The 20,168-nt window shown below is 43.0% G+C and overlaps 1 protein-coding gene across 1 annotated transcript in view; it reads left to right on the forward strand.

Annotated features, from left to right (window-relative positions):
* LOC119507776 overlaps window positions 1-20,168 on the forward strand; it is a 387,511-nt gene that overhangs the window by 25,725 nt on the left and 341,618 nt on the right. The window contains exon 4 of the mRNA XM_037800927.1: window positions 3,305-3,497. Coding sequence (XP_037656855.1) covers window positions 3,305-3,497 — 193 coding nt within the window. The remainder of the gene's footprint in view (window positions 1-3,304; window positions 3,498-20,168) is intronic.

The raw sequence follows: 20,168 nt of genomic DNA on the forward strand, positions 1-20,168 counted from the left end.
GCCGCCCCCGCTTCCGCCTCCGCCGCCCCCGCCCGGCCGGGCGCAGCGGGGCCTCGGCGCTCCCGCGGGGCGCCCGCTCCCCGGCCTCCCCCAGCCTCCCCCGCCAGGCCACAGGCCCGGGCCGGCTCCCGGGCGTCTGCGGGAGGAGTCCCCGGCCCCCGCCGCGCCCCCCGCTCACGTTCCAGTTGCTTTCTTTCGATTATTATTTCAACAGCTGCAGCAGAGAAAGGCCCTCAGCTTTTGCGGGCTCTTTCCTCCTCGCCTTTTCCCTCGTTTAATGAAGGAGAAATGCGCGCAAGATGTTCAGTGCTCTTGCCAGGTAGCGGCTCAGCGCCTGCCATCCCGACGTAGCCTCAGCCTCCAGTGCTGGGGGGTGGTGGGGGGGACCCTGAGGCCCAGTGAGGTTACCTGAGTGGCTGAAAGTCACCAGGCCCTGAAACCTCTCGGGGAGATCCTGTAACCCCTAACCCGGGTCACCCTGCAGCTTATTTGGTAACCAGCGAGCCGTACTGCCGCTGGAACATTCTAGAAATCAACCTACAAAGGTAGCAGTTTAAAGTCCTAAGCAACAAATATCTCGGTCCAAGTTATGACATGGAGGCATCTTGTACCACTTTCAGCTGGATATCCCCTTTTCAGGGCTTCTGGGGTCTCAGTTCCATCTGTGCCTTTCTGCATCCTTGTCTTCCTGTGCCAACCCTTCTCTCACCCCTTTTGCTTTATAAGACTTCTGGAAGCCTTTCTTGGAGTCATGTGTGCTCCCAACCTGTGGCCCGTAAGGGAATGGTGGGGTCTGGTCTGTGGTCTAGGGAAGGGCCGCCTTTGCTGTACAGAGTGTTCTTTTGGAGCAATTATTGCTTATGATTCTGGCATTGGCTGCCCTGGGCTTCTTGGCTTGAATATGAAAAGCAGCAGCTTGTGTCCCAGGCACTGTGCTGAGCCTCCTTCTCTCATTCAATCCTTAAAATAGTTCTGCGAGGTAGATACTGTTCTTCTCTTCAAACAGATGCAGCAACTGAGGCTCAGAGAGATTGAGGAGATGGACCTGCTTATACAGAGGGTAAGGTTAAGCCACAGGACTCTAGTCACCACGTTTTGATCCCTGGTGGTGTCTTTAATAGTTTAAATCTGATTATTCAGTTGAGGGACAGGTAGTGAAGGGAGCACAGGATATTTCGTTAGGTCTTTTGTCACCCCAACTTCCAGGGCACTCTGGGCCAGACTTTCTGGGAATAAAGAACTTGGGTGGCTGAGTTTCAGGCTGGTATCTTCCCTTTTCAGGCCTTATGTGGTCTCCATATCTCTCTTGAGTGCCTTGGAGAAAGAGGAGGCCTGGTGTGAAGTCTGAGCTCTTTCCACTCAAATGGGAAAATGACGGCCTTTAAAAAATTATGTGGTGCTGGATTCCTAAGGCCGAATATCCCCCTTCACTGGTAAGACCCTTGATCCCCAGTTCTAGAGGGTGATGGTAAGAGCTGGTGAGGTGAATGGGGGAAGGGGGTGTGTGTTTGCCTCTGTGTTATAAGTTAATGCTCTAATGTGCCTGCTGTGTGCCCGGTGAGTGCCGGGAGCTGTATGTATGTTTTCGCATTTGATCCTAAAAGAGCATAAATGATGAAGAAGTTGATACCCTTGGAGGTTGTGCAGCTAGGAATGGCCAAACTAGAGTTTGCATCTCTCCCTATAGGGTCCCCTGTGGTGGTGCAAGAGGAGGTCATCCAGGCGGCCCAGAAATGGGCCTGCATTGCTTGCCTTCAGTCAGCACAGCAAGCCAAGAGGATCCCCTTGATGCCGGTGGATTTTAAGAGAGAAATTCAGTGGCCTTTGGCTCCTTTGTGCTGCAGCTGTCTGCAGTTCCTCAAGTCTGAGTGCAATTGTTGATGGATTTTCAGAGCGGGCTGCGGTATTTCCACCTGTCCTTTTTGCTTTCATAGACTGCCAGTCTCTGGGGCACCCGGTTCCCAAGCTCTCAGGAGGGAGTTCTCAGAATGAGGCCCACGAGGTACCAACATTCCAAGTCACTGGTCTTGCGGCAAAGTAAGACACCAGCAGCCAGGGCCTCCAGCCTCCGCCATGACTCGATTCTGGGGAAGCAGGAACCGGAGGGCAGGGCATCTGTCATCTCCTGGCCTCTGTTTCCTGGCCTGTGAAGAACTTTGGCCTGCATGGACTCTGAGTGCCCTTTTAGGCATCTTGAAAAGAATAGCTTCTATTTGTTTATTCAGCTAATATTTATTAAGCCTCCACCACTATATGCAGGCACTGTTATAGGTGTTGGGATACAACAGTCAACAAAACAAAAGCTCTCCTTTCTTGGAATTTACCTTTTGGGTGAAGGAGACAAAAATAATTAAACATATGTATAGCATCAAGTAGTGCTAAATATTATGGACAAAAATGAAGAGTGTGAGGGGGATGCAGTGTGTATGTCTGGGAGGAGGGGGCTCCTATTAGAATGGTAAGGGAAGGCTTGCTGATAACAGGGCATTTGAAAAGGAAGAGAAGGTGTGAGCCAGGTGGCTTTCTGGAAGAGGAGTGCTTTAGGCAGTTGGAATGACAAAGAGGCCTGAGATGTGAGTGTGTTACATAGCACTCACTATGTGTCAGGCATGGTGCTAAGTGCTTTATATTCTTATGTATTTAATCCTGTTATTATCACTGTATTTTATTTGAAGAGGCTGAGGCTAGAGAGGTTGCGTGATTTGCCCAAGGCCACACCACTACTAGGGAGTGGAGGTGGAATTAAAATGTCAGTATTAACCATTATTCTGTTTCCCACTCTGGGATTCTCCTTTTGAAGCTGGTATCTAATTCATGACCTGGTTCTTTTGATTTCTGGAGGATTAAGCATCAACAGTGGCCCAGGTGACTTCTGGCCCCTGAGTTTCGTGGTTTAGGGGAAAGAGCTCTTAATCTAAAGTTCCTTTTTGTGAGTGGGGAAAGGTGATACGTTTGATGCTGGAAAACCCCATGTTGTGTTTATGGCAGAAGGAGAAAAACACCTTCAGATTAGGGTAAACGAGAGAAACGGGAGAGAAGGGTAGCCTGAATCCCTCTGTTCCCCCTTCATTCTTTTAATTTCCCCACAATGGGCCCAACACAGCATGCTGTATTATACAGCGATAATTAAAGCACTTGGATTAGTGAACTGAGATTTATAGAGCAAACAGGAGCCAGAGGAGAAAAGGACAGTCATCTCTTTTATTTGCAGGCAGATATCCAAATTGCTACTTGCTTGCTTTTTCTTCCTGATACTATCACCTACTCTGCTTAATTAGATCCTTTTTTTTTTTTCCCATATCAGTTCCATCTGCCCGCTCAGCCGGCTGCTCAGCAGAGAGTTTGTGAAGCCACACACTGAACCCTTTCCCACAGGCCAGGGAGATGTGACTCAGAAACACAGCAGGCACCCGGAGGAGGAGGAGGACGCCTTGGCATCAGGCTGTCCATCAGCCCTCATGGAGCGGGATCTGAGAGGAGCTCAAACCAGGGTCACGGTGAGGAGGTTCCGCACGTTTCCCAGCTAGCCTAGGACAGTTTTCCACTAAGTGGCTTGTTTGTTGTGGCAAGTGGAGAGGAGAGTGAATTCCCCAAACAGCAGACCACCCCAAAAACACATTCCAAAGCCAAGTAGAAAGAATTATGTCCTGTCCCCAAATATTTGTTGAGTATTTTACTGTTTTCAAAGTATCATTCTAGACCCTGGGGATGGAGGGTGAGGGGTGTTGGCGATGGTAGGAGGTCTCAGATGAATCAAAGGTTGTCAAAATTTACAATCTAGGAGAAGGGACAGTTGAAAATAGTTGATGAGAACTTTTGGCTAAATTCATTCATTCAGTAAATGCTTATTGAGCACCTACTATGTGTCAGGCATTGTTCTAGGGGGAGTTGGAGGGGGGGGCAGGATAGCCATGGCAAAAGACCAAAAAGTACCTGCCCAGGTGGACTTACATGCTACTTGGTGGATAGATTGGGAGGCACAACAGTAAATTCATTACTAAATTAAAAGGGGATAAGAACTATGAAGAAAAATTAAGTGGGGTAGGAAGCTAGTGAGGGCTGGACTTATAATTTTAAAATGAAGGAAGTAAAGGCCGTATAACGTGGTGGAGACTCTCACCCAGATTTGAATCTGGGCTTTGCCACCTACTAGCTGTGTGACCTTTGGCAGGTTACTATAATAGACTGGTCTGAGCCTTATTTTCTTCATCTGTACCTTGGGGCTGGTAGTGGACACTCGTAAGGGGATTAGATGAGGAAAAAAGAGACATATACATATATGGAGTACATACCTCATCAGGGCTCTGTGGACGTTAGTTGTTACTAGTATTTAGAGCTTATAGTAGGAGTGAAGGAGTCACTGAAGGAGAAGTGATTAATTATAGTTGGAAAATAAGGGTTATTATCCACATCACCTTTCCTTTTTACCAGTAATCACAGTTGGACTGTGCACCAAGAAGGCAAGACTGCAGGTGAACTCTTGCAGCCATAATTAAGATAGGGGAGGATTTAGATCATGGTTTGGGATTAGAGGATTGTCAGTATTTTGTGTTCTGTTTTAAAAATTATCCTCAAGATGCTTTGTGGTTCACCAGGATAGTCCACGATGAGCCCTGGGGGGCGGTGGGGAGGGGGAGGCCAGGGCGCTGCTCACTTGACAAATGGGAAAACAGGCACAGGATGTGAGTGCCAGGCCAAGGTCACCTCCAGTCCCCAGAGGAGATCTCCTGCTGGCCCAGCAGGCGATGAGTCATCCTGGAGTCTTGCTCCCGGGGTGAAATCACAAAGGAAGGAAGGCTTGGATTTATTGCAGACAGCCCAGGAAGTTTCCTGTGCTTGAGAAATCTCAGGAATAGCAATTCCTCCACCTGACGGGCCTCTCTATTCCAAGGTCAGCCTCCTGTGTAGCCCCCAAATGCCCAGAAGTTCCATACAGGACCTGGTTTGGGGTGGGGAGGACAATATTAGAAAGCCTTTGGCTATATGCAGAGGAGAAGCAGTAAACAAGAGAAGGAAAGGAGAAGAAAAGAGGGAAAGAGTAGTGGTTGAGAGCTTGGGCTCCGCGGTCAGACAGAACTGAATTTAATAGTTCTGCTCCTTAGCTTGGGCAAGCCCCTGAGCCTGTTTCCTCATTTGTAAAATGGGATAATAACAATACCTAACTTACAGGGTTGTTGGGAGGGGGAGATAAGTGCTTAGCACACTGCCTGGCATGTAGGAAACATTTAATAATGTTGGTAGTTACTATCAGAGAAGATTTAGGCTGTGCGGGGTAGAGTCATCAGGGCAAGAGGGTCCCTATGTTACTCTGCAGCCCTTCAGTTGCTGGGCCGTTTAAATGAGGTCTTGAAGCTCTTCCCACCTGAGCACTTCAAATCAGTAACACATTCGAAGAGATCTTGGCTCTCCATGAGTTTTTGCTGGGACCAGCAGAGCAAGACCAGGCGAGCACTGATGTCTTCCCGTCTTCGGTCACCCTCCCTGGCCTCATGGTTCAGTAGGCATGGAGGGCCTGGGAAGGTCCCTGCTCAGCTCCCCCTCTCCTCCTCACCTTAACCTTTGCTTCTCTGGCCAAGACCCATTATGCCTCCTGTCTCTGTTGACTCTGTGTAATGAAAATAATTGAGCCTGTCTCCAGTGATAACTGTCTGGGAACAAATCAAGTCCACACCCCAGTCATCTGCCTCTGATTGAACACGCCCTGTCTGCTGCAAACCTTCCTGCTGGAGTCTGGTTCATAAACCCAGGCAGTGAGAATCTACACGCTAGATAAAAATTTCACAGTGAATAAGGTAACTTTTGAGGGTGGCTCACATCCTATTGGTCAGCCTCCTGGTTTGCTGAAAGGTGTCTAAGGGTTCTGGGACTAAGGTGCAAAAGCTCTAAGCACTTTTAAGTGTTTATTTAAAACACTAGTTATTATATTTTTTTATTTTGATTGTGCCTTCACAATCTGGCCCTCTTTCCTTGCCAGTGTCTGCCCCCCTTTTATGTAGAAGCTTTCATTAAGAAAATAGATAACAAGCAAGGCTGAAGGTGGGGTGGGGAAACTGTGGAGGCTCCGTATTTTTCCTATTTCTGCATAAATTTTCTCATACATACATAGAGGAACAGTACTTCCCAGCAGACATGGGGAGTACAGAGCTGTCGATTAAAAGAAACATAATTGAGTATATTATTCTAGACCAAAACCCCCATTTCTGTTTGTATATTTTGTTAAAATATCATAATCTTAATTAAAATCACCCATAATCTTCCTGTCTCTAAATTGACCCTCCCGTTTTACTGGGAACCATTCTCACCTTTATCCCTGAACATTTGCACATTATGATAATGTGAACTCTCTTACCATGGGCCAGAGCTGTGTTCAAACCTTTTATATATTTTTTACTGAATCTTTGCAACAACTCTGGAAGGAAACAATTATTTATCCCCATTATTTTGATGAAGAAACTGAGGCTGTAAGAGTTTATGTGGTTCTAGTTGGCAGAACTGAGAGTCAAACCCACATCTGATTGCATCTAAAGTCCAGGAGCTTTGTGATAGATGTGACTTTTGTGTCTGTGTTTTTCACTTGGAATTATATTGTAGACAATTTCTTGGGTTGCTCAAGGTCTAATTATTGTTTAAGATAGAGACATAAGAGACTATGAGCCAGACATATAGCTCAATGAAATAGAATTGAGAGTCCATAAATAAAGCCATACATCTATGCTCAGTTGATTTTTTAAAAAAATTCAGTTTTATTGAGATATATTCACATACCAATCATCACCAAAGTGTACAGTTGTCCACAGTACCATTATATAGTTGTGCATTCATCACCAGAATTAATCTTTGAACCTTTTCATTACCGGAAAAAAAAAAAAAGAATAAAAATTAAAGTAAAAACACCCAAAACATCCCATCCCCCCATCCCTCCCTGTTACTCATTTACTTTTTTCCCCATTTTTCTACTCATCTGTCCATACACTGGATAAAGGGAGTGTCAGTCACAGGGTTTTCACAATCACATCGTCACACAGTGTAAGCTGTGTAGTTATGCAGTTGTCTCCAAGAATCAAGGCTATTGGGTTGCAGTTTGACAATTTCAGGTATTTCCTTCTAGCTATTACAATACACTAAAAACTAAAAAGAGATATCTATATAATGTGTAAGAGTAACTTCCAGAATGTCCTCTTGATTCAGTTTGAAATCTCTCAGCCACTGAAACTATATTTTGTTTCATTTCTCTTCCCCTTTTTGGTCAAGAAGGCTTTCTCAATCACTTGATGCTGGGTCCAGGTTCATCTCCAGAAGTCATGTCCCACATTGCCAGGGAGATTTACACTCCTGGGAGTCATGTCCCATGTAGTAGGGAAGGCAGTGAGTTTACCTGCAGTGTTGGTTTAGAGAGAGAGGCCACATCTGAACAACAAAAGAGGTTCTCTGGGGTGACTCTTAGGTACAACTAAAAGTAGGCTTCGCCTCTCCTTTGGAGTAACAAGCTTCGTAAGGGCAAGCCCCAAGGTTGAGGGCTCGGCCTTCTAAATTGGTAGTCTCCAGTGCTTGTGAGAATATCAGTAATTCCCCAGGTAGAGAAGTTTAATATTTCCACATTTTTCCCCAGTCTCTCAAGGGGGCTTCGCAAATATGCTTTTATTCTCTGCCCAAAATACTCTGGGATGTATCGAGGCTTCACACTAACCTGTACAAACCAGCCAGATCTCACTCCCTGTTCAAATTTCGATGTAATTATGGTGTTTGAGTAAACTGACCATACAAATTAAATTATATAGTGTGCTACAGAAAATATAGATTTGCACCAAATAAACATCTCTTCCTTTAGTTTCACATGGAAGTTGAAGTTTTAAAATACCATTCCCAGTATAATCACATAGTTATGCATTCACTACCACAGTCTGTATGAGGACATTCAATTGATTTTGACAAAGAGTGTCAAGACCATTCAATGGGGGGAAGAATAGTCTTTTCAACAAATGGTCTTTTCAGCTAAATATCCTTATGCAAAAGAATGAATTTAGATCCCCACCTCACACAATATAAAAAAAAATTAACTCAAAATGGATCAAAGAACAAAATGTAAATGCTAAAATTACAAAACTCTTGGAAGGAAACAGAGAATAGCTGCATGACTTGGATTAGGCAACGGTTTCTTAAGTATGACACCAAAAGCACAAAAACAAAAGAAAATACAGAAAATTTGAATTTATCAAACTTAAAAACTTTTGTGCTTCAAAGGACACTATGAAGAAAGTGAAAAGACAACCCACAGAATGGGTTGTTAATCATATATCTGATAAGAGTCTAGTATCAATAATATAGAAAGAACTCTTACAATTCAAAAATAAAAAGTTAAAGAACCCAACTAAAAAATGGGCAAAAGACCTGAATAGACATTTCTTTACAGAAGATATACAAATGGTCAATAAGCACATGGAAAGATGCTCAACATCATTAGCCATTAGGGAAATACAAATCAAAACCACAATGATATACCACTTCACACCTCCTAAAATGCCTATAATTAAAAAAACAAACAGAAAATAAGTGTTGGCAAGGATGTGGAAAATTTGGAACCCTCATGCATTACTTGTGGTAATGTAAAATGGTGCAGCCCCATGGAAAACAGTTTGGGCAGTTCCTCAAAATGTTAAACATAGAGTTACCATGTGACCCAGAAATTCTACTCCTAGGTATATACCCCCAAAAATTGAAAACATACTTTCATGCAATAACTTGTACGTTAATATACATAGCAGCTATATTCATAATAGCCAAAAAGTGAAAACAAACCAAGTGCCCATCAACTGATGAATAGGTAAATAAAACGGGGGTATTTTCATACAATGGAGTATCATTCAGCCATAAAAGGGAATGAAGTTCTGATATGTGCTACAACATGGATAAACCTTGAAAACATTATGGTAAGTGAAGTAAGCCAGACACAAAAGACCACATATTGTATGATTTCATTTATATGAACTGTCCAGAATAGGTAAATCCATAGAAACAGAAAGTACATTCATGGTTGACAGGAGCTGGGGAGGGGGATAGGAAGAGTTATTGCTAATGGGTATAGGTTTCCTTTTTGGATGATGAAAATGTTCTGGAATTAGATAGTGGTGAGGGTTACACACTCGTGATTATACTAAAACCAACTGAACTGTGTAGTTTAAAATGGTTAAAATGGTGAGTTTTATCTCCTGTGAATTTTATTTCACTTAAAAAAAAACTATTCCATCATTTGTGTAACTATTCATTTTGAGTGTTTGTGTTGTTTTTAGTTTTCCAATGCTCTAATGCCCATGGGGCTTACAGCTTTTCTCTCCTTCCACCTCCCTCACCCTATCCTGCATGCCGGTGGCTTGTCAGCCTAAATTTCTGACTCCCTTCCAGGTAGATGACTGAACACGGAAGAAAAGGCAGAGCGGCCCAGTGGTTCACAGGCTTTGTAGTCAGACAAAACTTGGTCTGAATATCTGCTCTGCTACCTCCCAGCAATATGACCTTGGGCAAGTTGCTTAACCTCTCTTTGTCAAATGGGGATAATAATGCCTATCTTGCCAGGCTATGTTATGATGATTCTATGAGCTGAGACATGAAAATTATTCGGACTGGCATATTAAGCACACCTTAGGCCCTGTATACTTAGCATTTGAGATCTGGGGTTGCTAGACTTGATCTATAGATCAGTTTAGTTTGGCCTGTGTGGTGTTAATTTTTTAAAAAATTAATTGGCAACATTTAAAAATAGGGCATTTTACTTAAATATGGATGTCTCTGGACTCTTTTTAAACATTGGAATATCTGGTGACATTACACCTGTGTTTCCACATGGTTGAACAGGCTGGAGCTGAGTAGCCAGTGCCCCCTGTAGATGTGGCAGGAGCCCCCAGGTCTTCTGTCTTAGGCTGAGTTCCCCAGGAGTGGACCATGAAACAGCAGAACCTGGAAAGGGAATGGGAGAAGCAGGACGGAAAGGGGGAAGATGGCAAGCAAAGGTGCAACATCAGGCAAAGGGTGCTTTGAAGGGTGCTTCATCCTGATCCTTCAGGGAGCTCTGGAGTGTAAATGGCACTTCAGAGCCGCCCCAACCTGAGGCAAGGTCATTGGCTAAGGGCCTCTGAGGGATGGTGGTAGGAGAGGGACATAGTGTGGGGGGTTGAAGATTTGGGCTGTTGGAAGCAGAAGCACACTAAGGCTTAGAGGAGCTCACAGAAATGGCAGAAGGGATCTGGTGTGGCACCTCTGTGTCTGCTACACCTCATCCACCCATCTTTACATTAGGCAATTGAGTTTGTGACCCCTGCAGCACTTGGTCTTTATTTCGGCTCCCCTGGACTTCTGCAACACGGCTGCCCTGGAAATGCAGTTATTTTTGTACCAGTAGTAGTGACCAAGCTCTGAAAGGTTCCCTAACAGGAAGTTGGTGGTGGAAGTGGGATTTGAATCTGGGTCTGGATGACCCCATAAGACATGTTTTGCACTACCCAGTCCTGCCTTAAATTGGCAAGTAGTGTAGAACGCCTTCTTTGGAGTAAGGTGCCCTGTTCAAAAGTCACTGTGAAGGAAATGCCGAGATGAGTTTTACTGGGACCTCTCCTCAAAAGACTTGCAGTCTAGGGTGGGGGTGGAAGATCATACTTTATTCCATGGGAACATTTATTAGTTTTTATCCTCATTTTATAGATAAGGAAACTGTGAGTCAGGGAGGTCAAGTGACTTGCTCAAGGACACACAGCTATGATGTAACAAGACTTTTATTAGGCAGCTATTGCCGAAGCCCTCCGCATCCCTTACGCTTATGTAGACCATCTCACCCCTACCTGGGAGCTTTTTTTTTTTTTTTTAAATTATAGTAACATCTATATATATTGCATAAAGTTGTCTATTTTACCCATTTTTAAGTGTACAATTCAGTGGTGTTAATTACATTTACAGTGTTGTGCTACCATCAGCACCATCCATTACCAAAACTTTTTAATTGCCCGAAACAGAAACTGTGTACTCTTTAAGCAATAACTCCCCCTTTCTCCTTCCCCTGGCACCTAGTAACCTCTAATATACTTTCTCTCTGCTAATTTGCTTGTTCTAGATATTTCATGTAAGTGGAATCATATACTGTGTGGTCTTTGGGGACTGGCTTCTTTCACTCAGCCTAATGTTTTCAGGGTTCATCCACGTCATAGCATGTTTCAGGACTTGAAGGGATGTATCACATTTTGTTTGTCCATTCATCTGTTGATGGACATTTGGGTCATTTCCACCTTTTGACTATTATGAATAAAGCTGCTATGAACGTTGACGTCCACCTGGGAGCTTTTAATCCAAGAAGGTCACACTTAGCTCTTAGAGGCCACACAGAGGCTGAGGTTCCAAGTGTTGGAAGGTGTGTGCTTAGTGCTCCTCAACTGAGCAAACTGATTATGTTTGGAGCTTCAAAAACAAATTTATCTTTGAAAGGTGCCTCTAGGGTCCAGGCTCGAAGATTACATGCAGTCGAACTTGTAGGCTTAACCCACCTCTCTCTCCCTAAACAGACTCAGACCTCTCTGTCCCCAAAGATTCTCTGGGAGGGCAGAGGCCATCGAGCACCCAAGTTGAGCTGCGCTGTCTAGAAATATTTTGGTGGTCTAGTGAGACTGATCTGAACTTGGGCTTTCAAGTTAACTGGCCTGTGTGTGTTACTCTGGGCCTCTGCCACACTGGCTGTGGGCCCTAGGGAATGTTGTTGTTATTTAATCTCTCTGTGCCTCTGTTTCCACATTTGTAAAATGGGGCTGAGAATAGTACTTACTTCATAGAGCTGCAGGAATTACTGAAGGTCTTAGTGCAATTGGAGCTCAGGCACTGGTTGATTGTTATGAGCTGTTACCCAAAACAAACCCCAAATCCAGCTGGAAGGGACTTTTTTTTCCCAAATATTATTAACATTTAATGTATCTAAACATTTTTAATGCAGTTTTATTGAGATATATTCACAAACCATATAATTCATCCAAATTATACAATTATTGGCTCACAGTATCATCACATGGATGTACATTCATCACTACAATCAATTTTAGAACACTTTCATTCATTTCATTTTTATTAAAAAGAAATAAAAATAAAAAAGAAAACCCAAAACATCCCATACCCCTTACCCCCACCCTCCCATTATGTATTTTTTTAACAGTTTTATTCACATACCCTGTAATCCATCCTAAGTGTACAATCAGTGGCTCTTAGTTACGTAGTTATGCATTCACCACTACATGGAAGGGACTTTAGATGTGAGGTCTCACCTCTTTAATTTTTAATTAATCAATTTAAGTAATTGGCTATAACAATAGCTAATAGCAAGAGCTAACATTTATTGAGCACTTACCATTTGCCAGGTGCTGTGCCAAGTACTTTTCATATGTTAACTCGTTTAAAAATTTGAAGGTACAAGTGTGATATGTCACCCTCCCACCCCCAGTTTCCCTCCACAGAGGCAGCCACTGTTACCAACCTTCTATGCATCTTTTCAGATAGCTTCTGTGTATGTACAAATATTTAAATCTCTTTCTCCCCCTTCTACTGTAAATATGAGGAAATGGGCTCAGAAAGGCTGTACAGCAAATCATAATAGTTCCTAGTTATTGAATTTTTTCTGTGTGTCAGACATCGCTATGGGTGCTACGTGATTTTCAGTCCTTGCTACAACCCAGCAGAATGAGCTTTATTGTGTAGAAGGGTTCTCCAAGCCTTACTTTACCTCAGTACCTTGAATGAGGATTAAATTAGATAATCCACAAAAAGGGACTCATCAGAGTCCCTGACACATCAGAACTGCAGGGGAGGAACTGCAGGGGAGAGTTGTGGTTTTATGGTGGCCTGAATCTTAGACAGTATGAGGGCCATCTTTAAGATAAATAATTCACAATTATGAATACAATAATAAGAATGCAAGTGAATCTTTATTTAGAATGAGAAAGAGCTCCAATAACTGACACAGTTTAAAGACTAATAAATATACTTCAAACATGATAATATCCAGAATAACAAAATACTTTTATTCATTAAAGGCCTGACACCTCTATAATGCTTTTTATTCTTATACTTTTAGCTTCATACTCTTTGATCACTTCTTCATATGATAACGATTTTCTAAAATACTTCTATAGAGAGAATCAAAGATAATTCAGCTTTTTTCTAGCATGGTTAATCAAAATTTGTTTTCTGTCATTGACACTTTTCAGGCAAAAAATGAGAGAATTCACAGATAGAGACACTGTTTGTAGTCTGTGTCCCACAAACAGGGGAAGTTTGATAGATTCTATTTTGTGTGATTCTCATCAAAAATGAAAAAGAAACTGTAGTATGTTATAATTGTATGTGTGTGTTAGTATTTTCCAGACAGAAGCGAATGTCCATTTTGACTAGGGGAACTTACAGTTTTCCAGATCTAGTAACTGGAAGCGTTTTTCATAGGCTAGAATCATGATTTTCAATCCCCTACTTCTCTTCTACCACACACGTCAGTGTTGGGCTCTGTAGGATGTGTTCATGGTGAGATACAACCTCTTCTGTGCTGTCAGGAGCTGGGGGTGAGTGGGCCCTTGGGTGGCAGGAGTGTTCCTGGGAGTTGGGCCCATCTGGAGGGTCAGCAGTAATACAGCTTTCCATGGACATGGCTCGGACCACATGATCTTAGCTCAAACTTGACATACCACCAACCCATCCCCTCTAGGCTGGGCCACGAATGCCCACGGCCCCTCCAACATTGCCCAACAGCAAGGAGGAGGGACAGAGGACGGCTGGATTGGAGACATAGCTCTGTCCGGTTGTAGTTCAAAGACTGAGCTTTGGCAAACTTGAGAGGAACATAAGACCACACAAACTTGTTTCTTTCCAGACCCACTCCCAGGGCTTTGGAAGGGGCTGGTGCAAGTGAGGGATCCTGAAGCCTCTGTTTAGCTACATTATCATTCATGGTTAGAGCAGTGTCCTGTGAGAGAGACCTGCAGCCCAGCGGGTGCCCTTGTTGGCCTGTTGATGACCTGCCATTAACCTCAGTTCCTGGGTGGGAAGCCTGATACATTAATAGCATCTACATCACTGGGAATGTATACTCCATGAAGGCAAGGACTGGTCTGATTGCTCATTGCTGTATCCTCTGTGTCTAGAACATGTAGTCTGCTCTTGACAAATATTTGTGGTACAGATTGAATGAAATTCTAGGCATCGGGTGTTTTAGCTCCAGGCCCACTGAGGGGAAACCGAGGCACAGCCGGCTTCAGTGCCTTGACTTAAAACCAGGTGTGTCCGGTTCCAGAGTTGCTTTCCTGTACAACCCAACGCCTCTAGTGAGACCCAAGGGAGATCCTGGGTCTCGGGGTCTCTGTTCCTTCCTGCTGACCCTCCCGCGTAAGTTGAATAAGAAGGGGACATTTAACTCACTTCTGAGTGCCTGAGCTGTTTCCTCTCTTATGGACATGAGCCTGGATCTCAGGGTATCATCCCTGGAATTTTGATCTGTTGAATCCACTGTTCCAGAGACTTGCCTGCCTTCCCCCACCTCCGGCCTGGGTCTCTGGGAGGCGAGGAGACAGAGATACAAAGGTGAATGGTTTTGAGCCATAAAACAGTGAGCGTGGAAAACAAGTGTGGAAGATGGATGGCTTTGGGGTTGTGGAGCTTAGCAGAGACAGCTCTGGGAATTAGTGACATTCCTGCCTGGCAACTCTGGAGGCCCACCCAGGAACCAGAGCCCCCAATTTGCGGCTCCTCCTGCATCCGAGGGCTCCTTGAGTCAAGTGAGAAGTTACCTAGGTTGCAGAGCCATGGAGATTAGGCCAGAGAGACCACCTCAGTCCGTGATCATCTTGTCTTTACATGACAGGAGCCACCCTCCAGGGAACCAGGTGTCTGTAGGTGGTCACTCAGCCAGACAAGCAGGGCAGGCACAGAACCTCAGTTTGGGTCTTCCCACCCGAACGTGCTCCTTTGCCCTGCTTCTCCTCTGTCTGGTGCAGATTTCCAGCTGAGCTCTACACTGGCTTCCACCTCTGTTTGTTTTACTTAGAAGCTGCCCAGATGGAGTGGGCCTGTGCCTGGGATGCTTCCCCTTTCTAGGGGGGAGCTCAGGGAAAGGACAAGGGTGCTTGCGTCCTCCCTGTTGTTTAACAAGACAACCGGGATGTTGCAGTCTCTGCTTCCAGTCTAATTCCCTCGAGCCCTGGGATAATATTTATATACAAATGCTGGATCTGATCTCCACCCAGGAAAACACCAGCTGCTATTGAAAAATCTTTTTCCGTGTGATAGAAGGCAGACCGGCTGGGCCTCACGCAGGCCTCCTCAAGCTCTTCTGGAGAATGTTAGGGAACAGCAAGTGAGTTTTATTTGTACTTTTCAGAGACATCCCAGGGCTGTGTCCAGGCTGTGTCCAGGCAACTGAAGGCCTGTCAAAGAACTGAAAATGTCTGATTCCATTTAGGAGAGACAAAGGGATTAGGTGTCCCCGGGACTTTAACAAATGTATTGTTGGTGGTTTTGATTTAGGTTTCTTTTAGAGAAGATGAGTGCAGAAATGAGGGTGCTGGAGATTCAAATTGCCAGTGTTTTGGAGATGCCTGGAGACAGGCATGCATAAGCCGTTGGCAGGGAAGTAAATTAATGCAGCCTTTTGGAGGGGAATTTGGCCAGTTTCATAAAAATGAGTGTGACTTTTGATGCGGCAATTATATGCTTTGGAAACTATCCTAGAGTAATTGTACATGTATACAAAACCCATGTTCAAAATGCTTACTTCAGCAAAAATAGAAAATCTATCAATGGGATTGGCTCAATAAATTATGGTATCCAAATAATGGGATGCTATTGTATTCCATTAAATAAAGAACAGAGCGATAAGAATGGCCAACACTTGATAGTACTTACTATGGACATGTTATTCTAAATGCTTTACAGATTTTACAGTATTAACTCATTTAATCCTCATCCCAATCCTATGGTTGCTATAGTTATATAGATGAGAAAGCAGAGGCACAGAGAGGTTAAGTAACTTGCTTAAGGTCACAGAGCTAGTAAGTAGGGGTTCTGAGCTTCTAACCCTCTGGCCCCAGAGTCTACACTCTTGGCCACTGCACAGATGCCCAAGGTACAGGTATGGGAAGATGACCTTGACTTGTTAGTGGAAAAATTCAAGTAGCAGAGCAGTAGAGTGTGATCTTATTTATGTAAAAAGAAATTGTATGTGCATGTGTGCATGTGACTATGTCATGAATATATGTTTGTAAAAGTAAAGATCTGGAGGACTATATGTTCAATCAGCAGTTGTTTCTTGTCAGATGGGGAATGTAAAGAAGATTTTTTTACTTTTAACTAGATATAATTTTATATTTTTTCTGAACAAGGAATTTAAAAAAATTTTATAAAAAGTGAAGTGGAGCACACTATCAAGGCAATAATAGTAGTAATAATTCTGTTTCCTTTTCTAAATGGTCCCTTAACAGGAGAGACTTCCTATAATCATGGGTGCAGAGTGACCCCTGTGATTAACCCCAAAGTAAAAGATGTGGCACCAAACCTAATAAAAGGCCTTGCGATAAATTAGATAAGGGTAGACAGAGGAATGGTTCTTCTGATTGGCTGGAAGTCAACCTGGGATAATTGCCCTTATTCTCATTACCCTATAAAATCTTGCCTCCTTCTAGAAGCTGTGGCTCAGACCTTGGCAGAGTAATGGTGATTTTCTTGACAGACGACCTTTCCACATTCCACATCCTTAGTCTCCTCTGTGTTTAATATTTTCTTTTCACTTAACACATTATTGCACTTCATGTAAATTCTCCATGTGGCTTTTGTTTAACCACTGTCCCTTCAGGTCATCCTGTAAAAATAGACTCGTGATGCATTACATTTGTAGGTGCTTTACAGTTTGCACATCTTATTCATTACTTCAATTAAGTGAGTTTGGTGCCTCCTCACTTTAATGTACTTTGTACAAGCTGTCTTTCAGAGTTCAACTAAGTAGGGGCTTAAAACAGGGTCTGATGAGGACAATGTGAGTGATGGGCTATTAAATTTTAATCCTCATTTTTAAGCCCCAGTGTTTTAAATATTGATTTGTGACATGTGACCCATCACAGAGAATATAGAATAACAACAGTTTTATTTATTGTGTCAGGTCAAAAAGCACCGAGTGTTTCCATGTATTTTCTTATTTTACTTCTGGCCACAAGTTTAGGAATAATTTTTATCTCCCATTTTCTCCCTAAGTAAAGTCCTCAGAGTTATACACATGGAACTTGGGAATGGATTTCTCAAATAGGTCTGTCTTTCTGCAAAGTCTGTATGTTGAGCCTCTCAACAGAGGAAATAATAAAGAAAAGGAGAAAAATATCATTCAAATTCTACCTCCCTAATATCCTGTCAGCTATTTAGGCTATCAGAGGATATGTAAAATGTTTATAGCCTGCTTTTTTTTTTCACTAGCATGATCATCATTGCCAGCTTCCATGTTGCTTCATAACTGTCATTTTAAATGATTGCATACTATTGGAGTTGAGTGGGGTTCCAAGGAGAGAGATAACTAGCAGTGGTATTGTAGGTCTACGACTATGAATGTTTTTATGTTTTTTGATACATATTACTAAATTGCTTTCTAAAAGAGCTGTATTAATTTACACTTCAACCAGCAATTTTGAGAATATAATTTTTATCACATTCTTGCTGGCATCAGTTGTTGTTAAAAAATGAAAACAAACAAAATCTTACTTGTTTGCTAGTATATACCAAACTGTTAACAGTGGTTATTTTGGGAGAGTGGGATGGAGATGGGGTAGGGGTTGGGACGTCCATTTGTCACTTTATTTAATTTGGTAGTGTGCCAGTTTGGGTATATTATATTTCCCCCAAAAGCCAAATTCTTTAATGCAATCTTTTGGGGGCAGATTTATTAATCTTTTTGATTAGCGTGTGACCTCTTGATTGAATGTTTCCATAGAGATTTGACCTTTCCCATTAGGGGTATGTCTTGATTAGTTTACTGGAGTCCTTTAAAGGATGCTCACACAGAGAGCAGAGAGAAGGAAAATACCCAGCAATATGCTAAACCAGGACCCACAGCTTAGATGCTTGGAAGCCAACAGAGTTGCTTGCTGACACTTTGAGATGCTAGCCCAGAGTTTGTTCTGGAGAACCTGAGATGAAAAAACGCCCCAAGAGATGCTTGCTGAGGCTTAGAGATTCTTGGATATGCAGACAGAAGGATGTTTAGAGATGTTAAAAGCTAAGAGAAACCCAGACACATTTTGGAGAAAGCCATTTTGAAACCAGAACTCCGGAGCAAAGAATCAGCAGATGCCAGCCACATGCTTTCCCAGCTAACAGAGGTTTTCCGGACACCATCGGCCGTTTTTCAGTGAAGGTATACTTGTGTTGATGCTGTAATTTGGACATTTTCTTGGCCTTCGGACTGTAAATTTGTAACCAAATAAACCCGCTTCATAAAAGCCAATCTCTTTCTGGGATTTTGCGTAACGGCAGCATTAACAAACCAGAACAAGTAGTATTAAAAATATTTTATTGTATGTAAACATATGCTCAAACAAATACATGTACACGCATGTTCATAGCAGCACTATTCACAATAGGCAAAAGGTAGAAACAGCCCAAATGCCCATCAACAGATATGAATGGATAAACTAATTGTAGTATGTACATAAAATGGATCATTAAGTCTTAAAAAGGAATGAAGTACCAATACATGCTACAATGTGGATGACCCTCAAGAACACTAAGTGAAATAAGCCAGACACAAAAGGACACATATTGTATGACTCCATTTATATGAAATATCCAGAGTAGGTACATCCGTGGAGACAGAAAGCAAATTGGTAGTTGGGTGGGGGTGAGGAGGGATGAAGGTGGGAAAAACTGCTTAATGGGTACAGGTTTAGGTTTGAAGTGATGGAAATATTTTGGAATTAGATAGAGGTAGTGGTTGCACAATACTGTGAATATACTAAATGCCACTGAATTGTTCACTTTTAAATGGCTAATTTTAGGTTATGTGCCCTTCACCACAATAAATTTTTAAAATATAGAGGCATATTACTTTTGTAATATATAGAGAGTAAACTTTTTACTTTGATATAATTTGAGTTACAGAAAAATTGCAAAAACAGTACAAAGAATTCCCTGTGTACCCTTTGTAATATATTTCTTAAAAAATGAAATAAAGAAAACATCCCTCAAATGCCAGTCCTTACATCAGCAACAAGCCTGTAAATCAAAATTTCTCAAGAGATGGCTAGGGCTCAATAGTAATTTGGGAAATTGCTTATTAAAAATGCAGACTCAGGCCTGAGTAAAATCTATTGAATCAGAATGTTTGTGGGTGAGCTGATTCTGCGGCTGAGAACCACTATAGAAAAGGTTCCTCCCTTTTATTTTATTTCCTCCAGCAATAATGTGGCTTCTTTACTTTGAAAAGCCTCCAGTGTGCATGGGTTGAGAAAAGTGAGACAATCTGAGGCTCTCTGACCTTTTCACACACTCTGCTCTACTGCAGCTGAGCTGCCTGTCATTTGTTTTCCCGAGAGCCTGCACTGTCCTGTAATCTAGAGAAGACCACTGCAGTGGAGGCCTGTCCAGAATGTAGGTGCGGCTGGTGGGTGTTGTCCTCTCACCCTCACCCCTCCGATCCTGGATGTTCTGGGGAGTGACAACTGGACCTTGTCTCCCGGCTCCCTTTGGAGGGGCCGCCAGAGAGGGTTTGAGATGGGGAGGGAGCCCAATTTTGGCTCCAGGTCCTCTCACTATTTCTTTCATATAATGCTGATGCTTTACTGTGGACAGTTTGTTTCCTGTGGACACTGAGGTCATGTGTGTTACACAGTGGCCATTTGCCAGGACCTGTTGGTCATCTCAGTGGGGACCACTATGGGATGGGCCCTTGCCTGCCCTCTCCTCCTGCTTTCTGCACTCTTAGTCTCCACAGTCCACCTCCCTCTCCACCACCAGAGGCATTCTTTCCAAAAGGTACAGCTGACTGTGTCACTCATTCACTTAGTGACTTAACAGCTGTCAAAAAGAATGGGGGGAATGAGATACCATCTAACACCGATTAGAATGGCTGCAATTAAACAAACAGGAAACTACAAATGCTGGAGGGGATGTGGAGAAATTGG

The sequence above is a fragment of the Choloepus didactylus genome, chromosome 13 (genome assembly GCF_015220235.1).
Source record: "Choloepus didactylus isolate mChoDid1 chromosome 13, mChoDid1.pri, whole genome shotgun sequence".
In the NCBI taxonomy this organism is placed as follows: domain Eukaryota; kingdom Metazoa; phylum Chordata; class Mammalia; order Pilosa; family Megalonychidae; genus Choloepus; species Choloepus didactylus.